Genomic DNA, 20,237 nt, shown 5'->3' on the forward strand with positions numbered 1-20,237 from the left:
TCTCTCCACAGGTGTTCTATGGGATTCAGGTCTGGACTCATTGCTGGCCACCTTAGAAGTCTCCAGTGCTTTCTCTCAAACCATTTTCTAGTGCTTTTTGAAGTGTGTTTTGGGTCATTGTCCTGATGGAAGACCCATGACCTCTGAGGGAGACCCAGCATTCTCACACTGGGCCCTACATTATGCTGCAAAATTTGTTGGTAGTCTTCAGACTTCATAATGCCATGCACACGGTCAAGCAGTCCAGTGCCAGAGGCAGCAAAGCAACCCCAAAACATCAGGGAACCTCCGCCATGTTTGACTGTAGGGACCGTGTTCTTTTCTTTGAATGCAACTTTTTTTCTCCTGTAAACTCTATGTTGATGCCTTTGCCCTAAAAGCTCTACTTTTGTCTCTTCTGACCAGAGAACATTCTTCCAAAACGTTTTAGGCTTTTTCAGGTAAGTTTTGGCAAACTCCAGCCTGGCTTTTTATAACTCGGGGTAAGAAGTGGGGTCTTCCTGGGTCTCCTACCATACAGTCCCTTTTCATTCAGACGTTGAAGGATAGTATGGGTTGACACTGTTGTACCCTCGGACTGCAGGGCAGCTTGAACTTGTTTGGATGTTAGTCAAGGTTCTTCATCCAACATCCGCACAATCTTGCGTTGAAATCTCTTGTCAATTTTTCTTTTCTGTCCACATCTAGGGAGGTTAGCCACAGTGCCATGGGCTTTAAACTTCTTGATGACACTGCGCACGGTAGACACAGGAACATTCAGATCTTTGGAGATGGACTTGTAGCCTTGAGATTGCTCATGCTTCCTCACAATTTGGTTTCTCAAGTCCTCAGACAGTTCTTTGGTCTTCTTTCTTTTCTCCATGCTCAATGTGGTACACACAAGGACACAGGACAGAGGTTGAGTCAACTTTAATCCATGTCAACTGGCTGCAAGTGTGATTTAGTTATTGCCAACACCTGTTAGGTGCCACAGGTAAGTTACAGGTGCTGTTAATTACACAAATTAGAGAAGCATCACATGATTTTTCGAACAGTGCCAATACTTTTGTCCACCCTCTTTTTTATGTTTGGTGTGGAATTATATCCAATTTGGCTTTAGGACAATTCTTTTTGTGTTTTTTCATTTAAAGACAAATTAAATGAAGATAATAATACCAAAGAATTAGTGTTTGCAATCATTTTCAGGAAGAAACTGAGTATTATCTGACAGAATTGCAGGAGTGTCAATACTTTTGGCCACAACTGTATGTATCCATAGGACATCCGTATGACATGCGTATGGCTTTACATTTCTCACTGATTTTCCCCATTGAATTTAATGGCTCAATGGGCTGAAATGAGGAAAATGTGTGCGTATTTGTCGCAAGTTACATGGATGGTCCGTTTTTCTTGCATCCATAGGCATTGGCGAGTCTCGGATGATATACGCATACAATCGCAGCATGTTGCAATTTTACATACACGTAGAATATGCCTGAGGCCAGGTTCACACTTGCAACTGCAATGTGAGAAACTCGCGCGAGTCTCTCGTCTCAATATCCGGCACTGCCGCCGGCACTCGAGACCGGAGGTTTCAGCTGCATAGAAATACATGCAACCGCACTCTCCGGTCCCGAGTGCTGGCGGCAGTGCTGGGTATTGAGACCATAGACTCGCTCTAGTTTCTCGCATTGCAGTTGCAAGTGTGACCCCGGCCTGAGAAAGAATACGGTGATCTGAGCTGAGCTGCCCCTTAGATTAACACTGGTCTGAGTGTGCTGTGCGATGTTTTCTCGCATAGTACTTGGCCGTATTCTACGGTAGTGTGACCCCTGACCTAATAAAGTTACTGCATCTTTTTACATGCATTTTTTTAGGCTCCCCATAAAAGCATCTAGAGAAAAAAAAAAGCACCAAAACGGGAAAGTTCAGCAGCATCCTTGGGCGCACAGCAGGTGCCTTTTTTGTTTAAGTAGTTTTTATTAAGGATTTTTTTTACATAAAGGGAGTAAAGGAAAATGGGGGAGATATATTATAAATACACAGCATTATAGAAGCAAACGAACAAAATTAAAGAAAAAACTCAAAATTTAAAGGTATGAAAGATAAAGGTAAAAAATTTAAAGGTATGAAAGATATTTACAGGATGAAAATGATGAAATGGTAAGACAGGATGTTGAGAAGGCCGAACTTTTAAATTCCTATTTTGCTTCTGTTTTCTCTCAGAAAGAAAATGTAACATCAACTGTTCTTCACTGTCCTATTAAAGGGAATCTGTCACCCTTTTTTTTTGCCTTGCAGCTGCAGGCATAGACATAGGGGGCTTATCTACAGCATTCTGTAATGCTGTAGATAAGCCTCCGATGTAACCTGAAAGATAAGAAAAACACGTTATATTATACTCACCGGGGTGGGCGGTCCGGTCCGGTGGGCGTTGCGATCCGGTCCGATGTCTCCCTTCTTCATGCGATGACGTCCTTTTCTCCCAGCCTGTAATGGCTGCGGCGCAAGCGCACTGCTCTGCCCTGTTGAGGGAAGAGCAGAGTCCTGCAGTACGCAGGTGTCGGGAGAGGTCCGGCGCCTGTGCACTGCAGAATTCTGCTCTGCCCTCAACAGGGCAGAGCAGTGTGTTTGAGCAGCAGACGTTAAAGGATGGGAGAAGAGGACGTCATCGCATGAAGAAGGGAGGTGTCGGACCGGACCGCAATGCCCACCGGACCGGACTGCCCACCCCGGTGAGTATAATATAACGTGTTTTTCTTATCTTTCAGGTTAGATCGGAGGCTTATCTACAGCATTACAGAATGCTGTAGATAAGCCCCCGATTTTTATGCCGGCAGCTGCAGACAAAAAAAGGTGACAGATTTTCTTTAAGGGAATAGAAGAATCCAGGATATCTATAAACAGAAAGATAGTGAGGAAACACTTAGCTAACCTAAGTGAATTCAAGTCTCCAGGTCCAGATGAATTACACCCCAGAGTACTGAAGGAGATAGCAGAAGAAATTTTTGAACCCTTCTCCATAATCTTTGGAAATTCTTGGAGAACAGGAGAAGTCCCAGAAGACTGGAGAAGAGCAAATGTTGTTCCTATCTTCAAAAAGGGGAAGAAGGTGGACCCAGGCAACTATACACTCACTGGCCACTTTATTAGGTACACCATGCTAGTAAGGGGTTGGACCCCCTTTTGCCTTCAGAACTGCCTCAATTCTTCGTGGCAGAGATTCAACAAGGTGCTGGAAGCATTCCTCAGAGATTTTGGACCATATTGACATGATGGCATCACACAGTTGGCGCAGATTTGTCGGCTGCACATCCCTGATGCGAATCTCCCGTTCCACCACATCCCAAAGATGCTCTATTGGATTGAGATCTGGTGACTGAGGAGGCCATTTGAGTACAGTGAACTCATTGTCATGTTCAAGAAACCAATCTGAGATGATTCGAGCTTTATGACATGGCGCATTATCCTGCTGAAAGTAGCCATCAGATGTTGGGTACATTGTGGTCATAAAGGGATGGACATGGTCAGCAACAATACTCAGGTAGGCTGTGGCGTTGCAACGATGCTCAATTGGTACCAAGGGGCCCAAAGAGTGCCCAGAAAAAATTCCCCACACCATGACACCACCACCACCAGCCTGAACCGTTGATACATGGCAGGATGGATCCATGCTTTCATGTTGTTTACGCCAAATTCTGACCCTACCATCCGAATGTCGCAGCAGAAATCGAGACTCATCAGACCAGGCAACGTTTTTCCAATCTTCTACTGTCCAATTTCGATGAGCTTGTGCAAATTGTAGCCTGTTTCCTGTTCTTAGCTGAGAGGAGTGGTACCCAGTGTGGTCTTCTGCTGCTGTAGCCCATCTGCCTCAAAGTTCGACGCACTGTGCGTTCAGAGATGCTCTTCTGCCTACCTTGGTTGTAATGGGTGGCAATTTGAGTCACTGTTGCCTTTCTATCAGCTCGAACCAGTCTGCCCATTCTCCTCTGACCTCTGGCATCAACATGGCATTTCCGGCCACAGAACTGCCGCTCACTGGATTTTTTTTCTTTTTCGGACCATTCTCTGTAAACCCTAGAGATGGTTGTGCGTGAAAATCCCAGTAGATCAGCAGTTTCTGAAATTCTCAGACCAGCCCTTCTGGCACCAACAATCATGCCACGTTCAAAGGCACTCAAATCACCTTTCTTCCCCATACTGATGCTCGGTTTGAACTGCAGGAGATTGTCTTGACCATGTCTACATGCCTAAATGCACTGAGTTGCCGCCATGTGATTGGCTGATTAGAAATTAAGTCTTAACACACAGTTGGACAGGTGTACCTAATAAAGTGGCCAGTGAGTGTAGGTCGGTGAGTCTGACTTCTATACCAGGAAAGATCTTTGAGCAAATTATTAAACAACATGTATGTCAGTACCTGGATAAGAATGAAGTGATTAAACAGAGTCAGCATGGGTTTGTAACTAATAAGTCATGTCAGACTAACTTAATTTCCTTCTTCCTTTCCTTCTATTACAGAATTACTGATTGGGTGGATCAGGGAAATGCTGTAGATATAGTATATCTTGACTTCAGCAAAGCATTTGACAAAGTATCTCACATAATCCTTATTGAAAAAAAGGCTAAGTATGGAATGGACAAGACAACTGTTAGGTGGATTCATAACTGGCTTAGTGATCGGACCCAAAGAGTGCTCGTAAATGGCTGCACATCCAGTTGGAAGTGGGGTACCACAGGGCTCTGTCCTGGGCCCTGTATTGTTCAACATCTTTATCAAAGATTTAGATGAAGACATTGAGGGTAAACTGATTAAATTTGCTGATGACACAAAGCTAGGAGGGATAGCTAATACTAGAGAAGAGAGAGAGAGAGAATTCAAAAAGATATAAATAAATAGGAGCAGTGGGCAGCAACTAACAGAATGGTTTTTAACAGGGAAAAATGCAAAATACTACATCTGGGCATTAAAAATGAAAAAAGCATATACAGAATGGGAGGAATAGGGTTAAGCAAAAGCACATGTGAAAAAGACTTGGGTATGCGAATAGATCACAGACTGAATATGAGTCAACAGTGTGATGCAGCAGCAAAAAAGACAAATGCAATTATAGGATGTATTAACAGAAGCATACAGTCTAGATCACATGAAGTCATTATTGCCTTCTACTCCTCTTTGGTCAGACCTCATCTGGAATACTGTGTCCAGTTTTGGGCGCCACATTTTAAAAAAGACATCAACAAACTGGAGCAAGTTCAGAAAAGAGGGACCAGAATGGTGACGGATCTGCAAACCCTGTCTTATGAGGAAAGGTTGCAGGATTTGGGAATGTTTAGCTTGCAAAAGAGAAGACTGAGAGGAGACTTAATAGCTGTCTACAAATATCTAAAGGGCTGTCACATTGTAGAAGGATCATCTTTATTCTCATTTGCACAAGGAAAGACTAAAAGCAATGGGATGAAACTGAATGGGAGGAGACACAGATTAGATATTAGAAAAAACTTTTTGACAGTTAGAGTGATCAATGAGTGGAACAGGCTGCCTACGAGAGGTGGTGAGTTCTCCTTCAATAGACGTCTTCTAACAGAGGCTGGACAGACATCTGTCTGGGATGATTTATCGAATCCTGCTTTGAGCAGGGGGTTGGACCAGATGGCCCAGGAGGTCCCTTCCAACTCTACGATTCTATGATTCTATGATATAGGCAAAATAAAAGGTGAAAAGGGTTAAGGATGAGAAGGGGGAAAGAAAATATAGTTTGTTAAGAAAAATGGGGAAAAAAGGAAATATAACAAATGAGGGCTCATTCCCACTTTTGATGAAATCGGACGAATTCAATTCGATAAAAAATCGGATTGAATTCGGACCAATATTATTCTATGATGGTGTGTTCATCTGCGTTTTTTTCCAGCTCGGATTGGATCATGATCGGACTGGAAAAAAAAAATCACAGCATGCTGTGATTGTAATCAAAAATCGGATAGCATCCCGCAATAGAAGTCAATGGGTGCGAGAAAAAAAAAATCACACAGCACTCACACCATGCGAAAGCTGTGCGATTTTTTGCACCGATGTCCTTTGAAAAGCCAGCAATTCACATGTGGCTACTGTAAAATCACACTGACAGGTTATAATAGAAAAGAATAGAATAGATATATACATATAGAATACATATATATACACATGTCAGTGACACACATACATATATATGTATTTATATTACATAGATAGATATCAGAAAAGGATAGGAGAGATGATTTACATACATTTACATACAGTAAATACATACAGAACATGTAGATATATAGATGTGTGTGACAAATACAATTAGTATAGTATGTGTGCAGCTTAATGTTAATGTATTGAATTAATAAAACATTATTTTTTTTTAAAAATGGCATGGACTCTTACACAATTTTCCAAACCAGAGAGGGAAAGCCAGTGACTGGGGGCAGATTTTTACAGCCTGGGAAGCGGGAAATACCCATGGAACTTCCCAGGCTATTAATATCAGCTCACAGTTGTATACTTAGCCTTTACTGGCTGTTAAAATGCGGGGACCCCCCCAAAAAATGATGTGGGGTCCCCCTATAATTAATAACCAGAAAAGGCAAAGCAGACAGCTGCGGGCTGATATTCATAGCTTCTAAGATGCACCAAACTGGGCACTTAGCCTCTCTCTTCCCACTTGCCATGTAGCTGTGGCAAGTGGGTTAATAGTTGTGTGGGTTGATGTCACCTTTGTATTGTAAGGTCACATCAAGCCCACGGCATAGTAATGGAGAGGCGTCAATAAGATCCATTACTAATCCTATAGTTGTTATAGGTTAAATAAAAACATGGCCAGAATAAAGTATTTTAATGAAATAAAACACTAAACACAGTTTCCCATCTTTATTATACAGCTAATCCAAGCGACGCCCTCATTCTCCTGTAGTAAAAAAACAAAAAACAAACCAACAATAAACCATACCTGTCCGTCTTTGTGTCCTACGCCGTAATCCATATCTGGGGGATATACATTTTTCAACCTGGACGGTGTAAGATGTGACTGTCCAGGCTGAAAAACAATGGTGAATGAGGAGATTCTGGGAGTGGAGCTTCAGTGACTAGCGGTGATGTCACTGAGTCTGCGCTTCCTCACAGCCTGAACTGCGATGACCTCTGCACCGTGGGAAAATGCCAGTAAAGAGATCGCTGCAGTTCATGCTAGCATCAGTGTATTCACAGCTGATCACCGTGAGAATTTCTCACGGTGATCTGCTATGAAGACACTGAGCATGAATTGCGATACCCTCTTCACTGGCATTTTCCCACGGTACATGTGTAAATGACAGAGAATTGTTGTATGCAAAAGCTCATGTTAAAATCACATAGCAATTGCACTGCATTCTGATGTAAATTGGATACTAGGTATAAAAAAATCGGATTGTGCTCGCAGAGAAAAACGCATGACACTCGCATTACATTCGGACTGATTTTAAAATCGCTAGTGTGTCTCCAGCCTTAAAGGTATAGAAGGACAATTTAAAAGATTGGTATGTACAGGATATGCGAAGTAAAGGGTTATGATACACATATACAGTTGTGGCCAAAAGTATTGACACCCCTGCAATTCTGCCAGATAATACTCAGTTTCTTCCTGAAAATGATTGCAAACACAAATTCTTTGGTATTATTATCTTCATTTAATTTGTCTTAAATGAAAAAACACAAAAAGAATTGTCCTAAAGCCAAATTGGATATAATTCCACACCAAACATAAAAAAGAGGGTGGACAAAAGTATTGGCACTGTTCGAAAAATCATGTGATGCTTCTCTAATTTGTGTAATTAACAGCACCTGTAACTTACCTGTGGCACCTAACAGGTGCTGGCAATAACTAAATCACACTTGCAGCCAGTTGACATGGATTAAAGTTGACTCAACCTCTGTCCTGTGTCCTTGTGTGTACCACATTGAGCATGGAGAAAAGAAAGAAGACCAAAGAACTGTCTGAGGACTTGAGAAACCAAATTGTGAGGAAGCATGAGCAATCTCAAGGCTACAAGTCCATCTCCAAAGACCTGAATGTTCCTGTGTCTACCGTGCGCAGTGTCATCAAGAAGTTTAAAGCCCATGGCACTGTGGCTAACCTCCCTAGATGTGGATGGAAAAGAAAAATTGACAAGAGATTTCAACGCAAGACTGTGCGGATGTTGGATAAAGAACCTCAACTAACATCCAAACAAGTTCAAGCTGCCCTGCAGTCCGAGGGTACAACAGTGTCAACCCGTACTATCTGTCGGCGTCTGAATGAAAAGGGACTGTATGGTAGGAGAGCCAGGAAGACCCCACTTCTTACCCCGAGACATAAAAAAGCCAGGCTGGAGTTTGCCAAAACTTACCTGAAAAAGCCTAAAACGTTTTGGAAGAATGTTCTCTGGTCAGATGAGACAAAAGTGGAGCTTTTTGGGCAAAGGCATCAGCATAGAGTTTACAGGAGAAAAAAAGAGGCATTCAAAGAAAAGAACATGGTCCCTACAGTCAAACATGGCGGAGGTTCCCTGATGTTTTGGGGTTGCTTTGCTGCCTCTGGCCCTGGACTGCTTGACCGTGTGCATGGCATTATGAAGTCAGAAGACTACCAACAAATTTTGCAGCATAATGTAGGGCCCAGTGTGAGAAAGCTGGGTCTCCCTCAGAGGTCATGGGTCTTCCAGCAGGACAATGACCCAAAACACACTTCAAAAAGCACTAGAAAATGGTTTGAGAGAAAGCACTGGAGACTTCTAAGGTGGCCAGCAATGAGTCCAGACCTGAATCCCATAGAACACCTGTGGAGAGATCTAAAAATGGCAGTTTGGAGAAGGCACCCTTCAAGTATCAGGGACCTGGAGCAGTTTGCCAAAGAAGAATGGTCTAAAATTCCAGCAGAGCATTGTAAGAAACTCATTGATGGTTACCGGAAGTGGTTGGTCGCAGTTATTTTGGCTAAAGGTTGTGCAACCAAGTATTAGGCTGAGGGTGCCAATACTTTTGTCTGGCCCATTTTTGGAGTTTTGTGTGAAATGATCAATGTTTTGCTTTTTGCTTCATTCTCTTTTGTGTTTTTTCATTTAAGACAAATTAAATGAAGATAATAATACCAAAGAATTTGTGTTTGCAATCATTTTCAGGAAGAAACTGAGTATTATCTGACAGAATTGCAGGGGTGTCAATACTTTTGGCCACAACTGTAAGATACCTTATATAGTACACATTGAAGAGGTACAGTATGAGGGTAAGAAAAGGAATGGGAAAGTCAAGGAAAGAAAAGGGAAAGGAAGAACAGCTGTAAACACAGATGGAGAGACGACATATAGAGAAATACTAACTGTTACATAAAGTAAAATACTGTTTGTTGAATTCTAACTGCGGCGCAGTTTTCATGAAATCACATCCACTTTGCTTGGACAGTTAAACACAGCACAATTTTTGTGCAAAAAAAGCAGCAGAAAATACGCAGCATTTACGCTACATGTGAACACAGTCTAAATTTCAAAGTAAAGTGGATGTGATTCAATGAAATCTCCGCTCTCTGTGGTCTGGAGATGCTGATGAATTCTGCAGATTTGGTGAATTTTTTCTCTATAGGCTTCTTCTGAAAAAACGCATAAAAAAACCACCGCTGTCGTATTTTTAAGAGCGGAATCAAAGCTTTTCTGTACTATTAAAAAAAAGCGTTGAAAACTCGGCTTCATATCTGCCATTTTACACTATGGATTTCTATGGATATTTATAACCTGCTTCTGGATTCATTGCCTGCAATAGAGATCAAAATAACCAAAATCTACATCATTGTGGGCTGTAGCTCAGTGGTAGATCAACAGCGTGCGACCACAGACATGTGAGAGTCCCTGGGAGACCCGATCACAGGAGAAAGAAGAGGTAATACAATTTAATGTATGCACTGGGCAGAGAGAAGCCCCGCCCCCGAGGAGTAGGAACAATAAAGACCTCAGAGAGGTGAGTATAAAAGTTGGGAGAAGTGTACTCCTACAAGAGAATTCTTATAAAATATTAACCAGATGGCATTTAACTCCAGCTAAATTATTCCAGTTGGGCCTCGCGGATAATGATGATTGTTGGCGATGCCTCAATTCTAGAGGACACCATTCACATATATTCTGGGACTGCCCTAGACTGAGGGTTTTTTGGGATGGAGTTGAACTAGTTCTCAAAAAATTAAGACTAATAAAGGTTAATCTTAGAGCCACGGAGGCTCTTTTTTCATGTCCGTCGAAGGACTTTTTACCAAAAAAACATGGTCTTCTCCCACTGATGTTGAGTGCGGCGAGACAGTTAATAGTTGCTCATTGGAAAGATGTAGCTCCTCCCACTTTGAGAGAATGGTATGCTAAAATAAATCAGATTTCTCGCTTAGAGGAGCTGTCTAGCTGGGAAATTTATAATCATAGATCTTATGTGTTGACTTGGGCCCCGTGGAATAGGTATTTAGAAGACAACCCTCCTTAAGGGCATTTTAGAGTCTCATGGGTTTACCTGGATTCGACGGCTTCTGCACTGGGGTTCCTAGCCTCTCTGCTCCAATTGGATAGCCCTAATGTAATGTGCTATGTTATTTTCTGAAGTGCACCCATTCAGTGTTTGTACTCATGCCGTCAACCACATTATGTTAATGTTAATGTTGTTGATATTGTTTATGATTATGTAGCCTTTTCCCCCTTTCCTTTCTTTTTCCCTTTTCTCCCCTACCTACCTTCCCCTTATTTTTTCCTTCCTCTTCGCCCTAAACCAACCCTTAAGTAATATTTCGCCAAATGCATCTGAGAACTGGTGTTGTGTTTAACGGTGATGTTTAAAATTCGAAAATAAAGAATTTACAAATAAAAGTTGGGAGAAAAGCTTTGACGGGACAGTCCCGCCGAATCCAGGATGGTTGGGAGCTATGGCGGAGAGTTTGGACCTCTTTTCCTCGGGGCCCATTTTCATTCCCTGCATCAGTGATTGTTATGCTCCTGTCTTTAGCTGTTTCTGGGAAAAGCTAGGTGACAACCATTATAGCCATTATTGCAGCTCCTCTATTTGTCCAAAAACTTCCCTGAATCATATTTATACACCCATGATAATCTTTCTTACATAGGAGTGGGGGTGGCTGAGGAATGTTCAAGAAACATGTGGCCCTGATATAAAAAAAAATCACCAATTTTGAATATATCTCTAAAAATTGAGCAAATATCGTAAGGACTCCTATATACATTAGATTAAAGTTGTTGTTAGTCTTTAAGCCAATGTAAGTATATAAAGGCACTGTTAACGATTCAATTGCAGGCTAATATATGGAAGGAGTTGTCAGTGTATCTGGAATGGGTTATTTCCTTACTGAATGGAGTTCGCACTTTAGTTTGGCGAAGCTATCACTTTTTCTGGATGGAGTGGACATTATATGGAAGGAGTGGTCATTATCTGGATGGAGTGGTTATTATCTCGGCGAAGTGGTTAACCTCCCTAGATGTGGACAGAAAAGAAAAATTGACAAGAGATTTCAGCGCAAGATTGTGCGGATGTTGGATAAAGAACCTCGACTAACATCCAAACAAGTTCAAGCTGCCCTGCAGTCCGAGGGTACAACAGTGTCAACCCGTACTATCCGTCGGCATCTGAATGAAAAGGGACTGTATGGTAGGAGACCCAGGAAGACCCCACTTCTTACCCCGAGACATAAAAAAGCCAGGCTGGAGTTTGCCAAAACTTACCTGAAAAAGCCTAAAACGTTTTGGAAGCATGTTCTCTGGTCAGACGAGAGAAAAGTAGAGCTTTTAGGGCAAAAGCATCAACATAGAGTTTACAGGAGAAAAAATGAGGCATTCAAAGAAAAGAACGCGGTCCCTACAGTCAAACATGGTGGAGATTCCCTGATGTTTTAGGGTTGCTTTGCTGCCTCTGGCACTGGACTGCTTGACTGTGTGCATGGCATTATGAAGTCAGAAGACTACCAACAAATTTTGCAGCATAATGTAGGGCCCAGTGTGAGAAAGCTGGGTCTCCCTCAGAGGTCATGGGTCTTCCAGCAGGACAATGACCCAAAACACACTTCAAAAAGCACTAGAAAATGGTTTGAGAGAAAGCACTGGAGACTTCTAAGGTGGCCAGCAATGAGTCCAGACCTGAATCCCATAGAACACCTGTGGAGAGATCTAAAAATGGCAGTTTGGAGAAGGCACCCTTCAAATATCAGGGACCTGGAGCAGTTTGCCAAAGAAGAATGGTCTAAAATTCCAGCAGAGCATTGTAAGAAACTCATTGATGGTTACCGGAAGCAGTTGGTCGCAGTTATTTTGGCTAAAGGTTGTGCAACCAAGTATTAGGCTGAGGGTGCCAATACTTTTGTCTGGCCCATTTTTGGAGTTTTGTGTGAAATGATCAATGTTTTGCTTTTTGCTTCATTCTCTTTTGTGTTTTTTCATTTTAGACAAATTAAATGAAGATAATAATACCAAAGAATTTGTGTTTGCAATCATGTTCAGGAAGAAACTGAGTATTATCTGACAGAATTGCAGGGGTGTTAATACTTTTGGCCACAACTGTAAGATACCTTATATAGTACACATTGAAGAGGTACAGTATGAGGGTAAGAAAAGGAATGGGAAAGTCAAGGAAAGAAAAGGGAAAGGAAGAACAGCTGTAAACACAGATGGAGAGACGACATATAGAGAAATACTAAAGCTATGTGCCCACGTTGCGTGTTAAAACGCACACTGAAAACCGCACTCCTTCCCAGAAATCGCACGTTTTTTTCCACACGATTTCACAGCGATTTTACCGTGATTCTGTTCGCGATTTTGCCGCGATTTTCTCAAGCACTTTCCAAGCGATTTGAAGCATCGCTTGGAAAGTGATTGACAGGTTGGTCACACTCGTCAAACATAGTTTTTGACAAGTGTGAGCAGCTTTTTACTATTGAGGCCGCCTATGCGGCATCAATAGTAAAAGATAGAATGATAAAAAAATTAAAAATCGGGGTATATTTACCCTCCGGCGTCCCGCGCTGCCATCCCAGGCCTCAGCGTTCCCAGCGATGCCTTGCGAGACCTCTGATGACGAGACCGCTAGAGTCACGCGTGACTACGTCATCACAGGGCCTTGCCGCAAGGCATTACTGGGAACGCTTAGGCTGGGAATGCAGTGCGGGACGCCGGAAGGTAAATATACCCCGATTTTTTATTTTTTATTCTTTTTTTTACAGGGGTATGGTACCCAGGGCCTGGAGGACAGTCTCCTCTCCTCCACACCGTGGGTACCAACGGCACATGAGACGCTTAACTTCCCGCATGGTGGGCATAGCCACATGCGGGAAGTAAGCGGTTCTCATGCATTCCTATGGGTGCGGAATCGCGGCAATTCTTTGCGATTCCGCACAAAAGAATGATCATGCTGCGATTTTTTCCGCGATGCGATTCCGCTGCGGAAAAAAGCGCAGCATTAGCACAGCATGTGCGGAATGCCATAGGAATGCATGGGGGGTGTTCTGTACACGATTTTTAAACATTTTCGCAGCGTTTTCGCACCAAAAATCGCGGCAAAAACGCTGAAAAATCGCATCGTGGGCACACAGCCTTACTGTTACATAAAGTAAAATACTGTTTGTTGAATTCTAATTGCGGCGCAGCTTTCATGAAATCACATCCACTTTGCTTGGACAGTTAAACACAGCACAATTTTTGTGCAAAAAAAGCGGTAGAAAATACGCAGCATTTACCCTACATGTGAACACGGTCTAAATTTCTAAGTAAAGTGGATGTGATTCAATGAAATCTCCGCTCTCGTAAAAAAATGCATAAAAAATGCATTAAAAAAATCACCGCTGTCGTATTTTAAAGAACGGAATCAAAGCTTTTCTGTACTATTAAAAATAGCGTTGAAAACTTGGCTTCATATCTGCCATTTTACACTATGGATTTCTATGGATATTTATAACCTGCTTCTGGATTCATTGCCTGCAATAGAGATCAAAATAACCAAAATCTACATCATTGTGGGCTGTAGCTCAGTGGTAGATCAACAGCGTGCGACCAAAGACATGTGAGAGTCCCTGGGAGACCCGATCACAGGAGAAAGAAGAGGTAATACAATTTAATGTATGCACTGGGCAGAGAGAAGCCCCGCCCCCGAGGAGTAGGAACAATAAAGACCTCAGAGAGGTGAGTATAAAAGTTGGGAGAAAAGCTGTGACGGGACAGTCCCGCCGAATCCAGGATGGTTGGGAGCTATGGTGGAGAGTTTGGACCTCTTTTCCTCGGGGCCCATTTTCATTCCCTGCATCAGTGATTGTTATGCTCCTGTCTTTAGCTGTTTCTGGGAAAAGCTAGGTGACAACCATTATAGCCATTATTGCATCTCCTCTATTTGTCCAAAAACTTCCCTGAATCATATTTATACACCCATGATAATCTTTCTTACATAGGAGTGGGGGTGGCTGAGGAATGTTCAAGAAACATGTGGCCCTGATATAAAAAAAAAATCACCAATTTTGAATATATCTCTAAAAATTGAGCAAATATCGTAAGGACTCCTATATACATTAGATTAAAGTTGTTGTTAGTCTTTAAGCCAATGTAAGTATATAAAGGCACTGTTAACGATTCAATTGCAGGCTAATATATGGAAGGAGTTGTCAGTGTATCTGGAATGGGTTATTTCCTTACTGAATGGAGTTCGCACTTTAGTTTGGCAAAGCTATCACTGTATTTGGATGGAGTGGACATTATATGGAAGGAGTGGTCATTATCTGGATGGAGTGGTTATTATCTGGGCGGAGTGGTCATTATCTTTTGTGGAGTGGTAATTATCTGGGTGGAGTGGTTATTATCTGGAATGATTGGTCATTATCTGGATGGAGTGGTTATTTTCTAGGTGAAGTGGTCATTATATGGAAGGAGTGGTCATTATCTGGATGGAGTGGTCATTATCTTGATGGAGTGGTAATTATCTGGGTGGAGTGGTCATTATCTGGAAGGAGTGGTAATTATTTGGGTGGAGTGGTCTTTATCTGGAATGGGTGGTCATTACCTGGGTGGAGTGGTCATTATCTGGAATGAGTGGTCATTATCGGAGTGGAGTGGTTATTTTCTGGGTGGAGTGGTCATTATAAGGAAGGAGAGGTCATTATCTGGAATGGGTGGTCATTACCTGGGTGGAGTGGTTATTTTCTGGGTGGAGTGGTCATTATCTGGAAGGAGTGGTCATTATCTGGAAGGAGTGGTCATTTTTTCAGGAGAGAGTTGTCACTTTCTTAAATCGGGGCTGACACTTTAGTACACTGTTTCCTAGACATAAGTCAATATCTGGCCATACACATTAACTGATGTCTGATCACTCATACTGCAGACCTCGCCATAGACACACATCGATCTTGTAGTATGATTTTAATGGCTTCTTCAATACATCTGGAGGTGTCGGCAGTGCTCTGGATGGAAGTCTGAGTATAGAATGGTAAATAGTTGGTGTCTATTGTATGCTGGTATTCTATCCTGCTGATATTCTTAAAGGGACATGTCAATGATTGCAATGTGAGCAAAAAGCTGCCAGGTAGCACTAGCTGTAGTTGAAGGGAACTCACTGCAGCTTTAGTGCCATACTAATTAATCAAAATGCCCCCCTCCTATTATGTTGCCAGCTTTTACTACCCAGGTCAGCAGGGATTTATATTCTTTTTCAGGACACTTGTAAGTGCAAGTACTTTAGAGAAGGCAGAATTGTATAGATCTCCCACCTTATAGTAAAAGTTAGAGGAACAACCATGGGTAGGGCGGTTTATATTAAATAATACCTGTCATTTCAGTTACCCTTTAAAAATAAGCTGTCATGTGTGTGCACATGACGAATTACACAATTTCTGGCCATTATATGACTTGTATCCAGCAGGGCAGCAGTTTTCCACTCTGAAGGCTTTTATCTCCAATTTTCAGTTTTCTCTGATCAAGTCGGTGGAGTTTAGGTGCTATGATGTCTGCTGTACAGAGAAGCAGGGGGGATTCCCGCTTTTTATTTATTTACAACATGTTCAAAAGTAGCATCAACAGTATAAGGCTGGGATTACACATGCGAGAAACACGGCCAAGTCTCACATGTTAATACCTGGCACTGCCACCGGTACTCGGATTGGAGCGTGCGGCCGCATAGCAATACATGCAGTCGCACGTTCCGCTCCCGAGTGCCGGCGGCAGTGCCGGGTATTAACATGTGAGACTCGGCCGTGTTTCTCGCATGTGTGATCCCGGCTTAAAGCACATAATATGCAATACTGAGCAGTGTGGCTGTGAATCCGGCTCTGAGATAAGCTAAGTCACTCACTAATTGCAGAGTGATCTGCCTGTCTCTGCTTCTTTTTTAATAACTAGTCATAGTGCCTCTTCACTGTTCTGCCAGTCCAGCTTGCTTTGACCAAGAAGGAATTAAACTGCTTTTGTAGAATGGATAATCAGTTGGCATGGGAAGAACTGGCTCATAAGTGGAGACAGAAGCAGATTTCTATAATGAGTTATATTACAAAGTTTCTTATATTCTATTGTATTATTGATTTATGCAAACTTTGTTAAAATGACAGTGACCATTTAACTATGCAATTAGGATTGTAACTATTCGGACATTACCGTCTCTCCTTGCATTGGCAATGACCTTGGCGGCAGATTTACTCATCACATGAACCACGTATAGAGGACAGTTGACAGAATTGGCGATAGTGATGGCTCTCTGCGTGGCTTCTGCTTCCACTTCCTCTGGTCGGCACAGCTCATGGCCTTCCGGTCCTGTGATTCCCAGGGACAACATCTTCTTAGCACCCTTTAAAATATCAATTAAACAGACAATACATCTGCAGCCAATGTAACTGAACAGACACTTTAATTGTACATATTAGTAAGATATGTAACACTTCAGCCAATGGATGCCAAAATGCTTAGATTATGAGCTCCTACATTGATAACCATTGTGTGGATGAATATAAGCAGCATATGGCATTAATGAAAATATGGTGTTATGAGTGCAACTGGAAATACCTTAAAAAAATTAAATATATATAAATATATATATTTTTTTACCCGAATTTCCAAATTTAGATGCAGTATCATAAATTGCCACTAGATGTCACCATTGTACAGGTGATGCATTAAACATTTCCACCTGCCAGGAGAGGGATGATACTGACCTCTGCAATGAGATCTCCATTCTCTGCATGGACCTGAGCGATGGCTCCAATCTCCTTACAGCAGGAAAAGGCTTGGAACAGCTCCATGTCATTAACCATGTACAGATCTTTGTAGGCCATGAACATCTTGAAAGAATTGACTCCTTTATCTCTTGCAAGGACTGCCATTTCCTCTTTTACCTGTAGACAGTTATTTCAGGTAATACAGTGCCACTTTGAGGGATTTATAAAATGAATTGTGTAAAATCCCCAATATTACATGCCTTTTTTGGAATGACAAAACATTGCAGTACCTCTAAATCCACTTTAGGCCATTTCATTTTATCAAAAGTTATGTATATATATATTTTTTTCATCTCCAGTTAATTTCATGGGTTTGTATGATTTTTTATTCTAGTCTTAATTTAAAAAATAAATAAAAATAAATAAATCTGCCGTTTTGTGTACACAGCTCCTATGCAGAATTATGTGACTCCATAGTTAGAGAATCAAAGTAAACCTGTGCGGTCTGATCCTGTTCTATTCCCCTACATCTGTTCCTACTTCCTGCAAACTCACCCAATATATACTACTAAGAAGTAGGCCGGAGTCACACATGCGAGAAACTCGCCCGAATCTCGCATCTCAATACCTGGCACTCGGACCGGAGTGTGCATCTGCATGTATTTCTATGCAGCCGAATGCTCCACTCCCGAGTGCCGATGGCAGTGCTGGGTATTGAGATGCGAGATTCGGGCGAGTTTCTCGCATGTATGACCCCGGCTGTAGGGGGATGATGGAAGGGATCTGATACTACAGGGTCCGGCCAAATCCCATAGTCTCCATTTGACTTGTAGGCAAAATATGATGATTTACACTGTAGATACTAAATATAATAATTACCTTTTTACTCCACCAAGTTACAGCCACGTGGAGAGAGTAATCGCAGCACACTTTAGGGTCGGCCCAGCTCCGCCACATGTCAAAGGCTTCAATCAGTGAGCAACCTTTCTTTGGAATGGCAAAGTCAATGATCATGGTGGTACCTCCGGCCACCGCAGCCTAAAACAATGAGAAGGGAATAGCCATCAGGTGACGATCACACACTGAGGATCCAGTGCATCAGGTTTACATACAGACCTGTGAAGATCGTACATAGAAATCATAGGGCCCCATAGTAAAAGTGATAATCGCCCTTCCCCTCATAAAAAAAAAGATAAGAATATTCATCATTGGGGGCACAGAAGATCATATACTACAATTTTTCATCCATTACAAAGTAATTTTGCCCCTATTGAAGCCCCTTAGTGTTCCCACACACTCCAATGTCCCCTACAAACAGTATAATGGCCTCCACTAAAGGCCCCGTCACATAGCGACACTACAGCGATCCCGACAACGATACGACCTGATAAGGATCGTGGCTGCATCGCTATGTGGTCACTGGTGAGATGCCAAACAGTCAGATCTTCCCAACGACGCAGCAACGATACGGCGACCCGTAGCGACCTTTGTAACGATTCAGACCAAATCCACGCCTATGTGTCTCGCTTCTGAGTCACTAACGAGGTGTCAAACATACCGATGCATGCTACCCAGCGGGACCTCAATGATCAAAAAAATGTCCAGGACATGCCGACACGACCAGCGATATCACAGCAGGGGCCAGGTCGCTGCTATCTGTCAAACGTAGCGAGATCGCTGCTGAGGTCGTTGTTGCGTCTTGTGACTCAGCAGCGATCTCGATAGCGATCTTGCTTAGTGTGACGGGGGCTTAACCCTCCACACAATATAATGGCCCCTGCACAACCTTTCACACAGTATAATGGCCCCCATAGCACTCCAATTAGTATGATGTCCTCCACATGGCACTCCAGATAGTATACTGGCCTCCCAAAAGCCCTCCAGATTGTACTCTTGCACTTACAAATAGTCCTTCACATTGTATCATGGCCCCACAAATAGTCTCCACATAGTATCATGGCCCCACAAATAGTCTCCACACAGTATGATGGCCCCACAAATAGTCTCCACATAGTATGATGGCCCCACAAATAGTCTCCACACAGTATCATGGCCCCACAAATAGTCTCCACATAGTATGATGGCCCCACAAATAGTCTCCACACAGTATCATGGCCCCACAAATAGTCTCCACATAGTATCATGGCCCCACAAATAGTCTCCACACAGTATGATGGCCCCACAAATAGTCTCCACGCAGTATGATGGCCCCACAAATAGTCTCCACACAGTATCATGGCCCCACAAATAGTCTCCACACAGTATGATGGCCCCACAAATAGTCTCCACATAGTATGATGGCCCCACAAATAGTCTCCACACAGTATGATGGCCCCACAAATAGTCTCCACATAGTATGATGGCCCCACAAATAGTCTCCACACAGTATGATGGCCCCACAAATAGTCCACATAGTATGATGGCCCCACAAATAGTCTCCACACAGTATGATGGCCCCACAAATAGTCTCCACATAGTATGATGGCCCCACAAATAGTCTCCACACAGTATGATGGCCCCACAAATAGTCTCCACACAGTATGATGGCCCACACAGTACTCATTCATTAAAAAATAAGATACTCACCTCTCCCTTCTCCCCTTTGTTACCGCAGTCACCATGTAATTACGCAATCATGCTCGCTGAGCTGAGACGTCAGATGCACAGGGAGAGTGAAGGAGGACGGAGCTTCAGGTGACTCTGCCTCCTCCATCATTGCTTTCAGCTGTATCGGCATCCAGGATCAACCTGACCCTTCTCCATTACTAACCCCAGAGCTTGATGGCAGCTGTGATTTTTTGACAAATCAAAGCTATCAACCCAAAAATCCCTTTATACCGATTGCCACAACATCAGTGCGGTCGGGAAGAGCGGAGCCAGAATTTGTGCATCTCGGGGGGCTGAGGGCTAGCATTTTTAGGCTGGGAAGGGGTCACTAACCATGGATCTTACCAGCCTGATAATATCAGCTCACAGCTGTCTGCTTTGCCATAGCTAGTTATTAAAAATAGGGGGACAGCACTCCATTTCTTAAAAACTATCTTTAAATATGCCAGGGAAATA

The 20,237-nt window shown here is 42.6% G+C and overlaps 1 protein-coding gene across 3 annotated transcripts in view; it reads right to left on the minus strand.

Moving 5' to 3' along the window:
• DPYS (dihydropyrimidinase) overlaps positions 1-20,237 on the minus strand; it is a 104,722-nt gene that overhangs the window by 68,320 nt on the left and 16,165 nt on the right. For 2 of the 3 annotated variants that reach the window (XM_073590167.1, XM_073590166.1), the window contains exons 2-4: positions 18,054-18,212; positions 17,172-17,351; positions 16,618-16,807 (exon numbers count right to left, since the gene is read on the minus strand). In XM_073590167.1, the coding sequence (XP_073446268.1) occupies positions 16,618-16,807; positions 17,172-17,351; positions 18,054-18,212 (529 nt within the window). The remainder of the gene's footprint in view (positions 1-16,617; positions 16,808-17,171; positions 17,352-18,053; positions 18,213-20,237) is intronic. The other variant, XM_073590168.1, reaches the window with a different exon arrangement.

Source organism: Dendrobates tinctorius, unplaced genomic scaffold (genome assembly GCF_039654945.1).
Source record: "Dendrobates tinctorius isolate UK_male_01 unplaced genomic scaffold, ASM3965494v1 ptg000116l, whole genome shotgun sequence".
Lineage (NCBI taxonomy): Eukaryota > Metazoa > Chordata > Amphibia > Anura > Dendrobatidae > Dendrobates > Dendrobates tinctorius.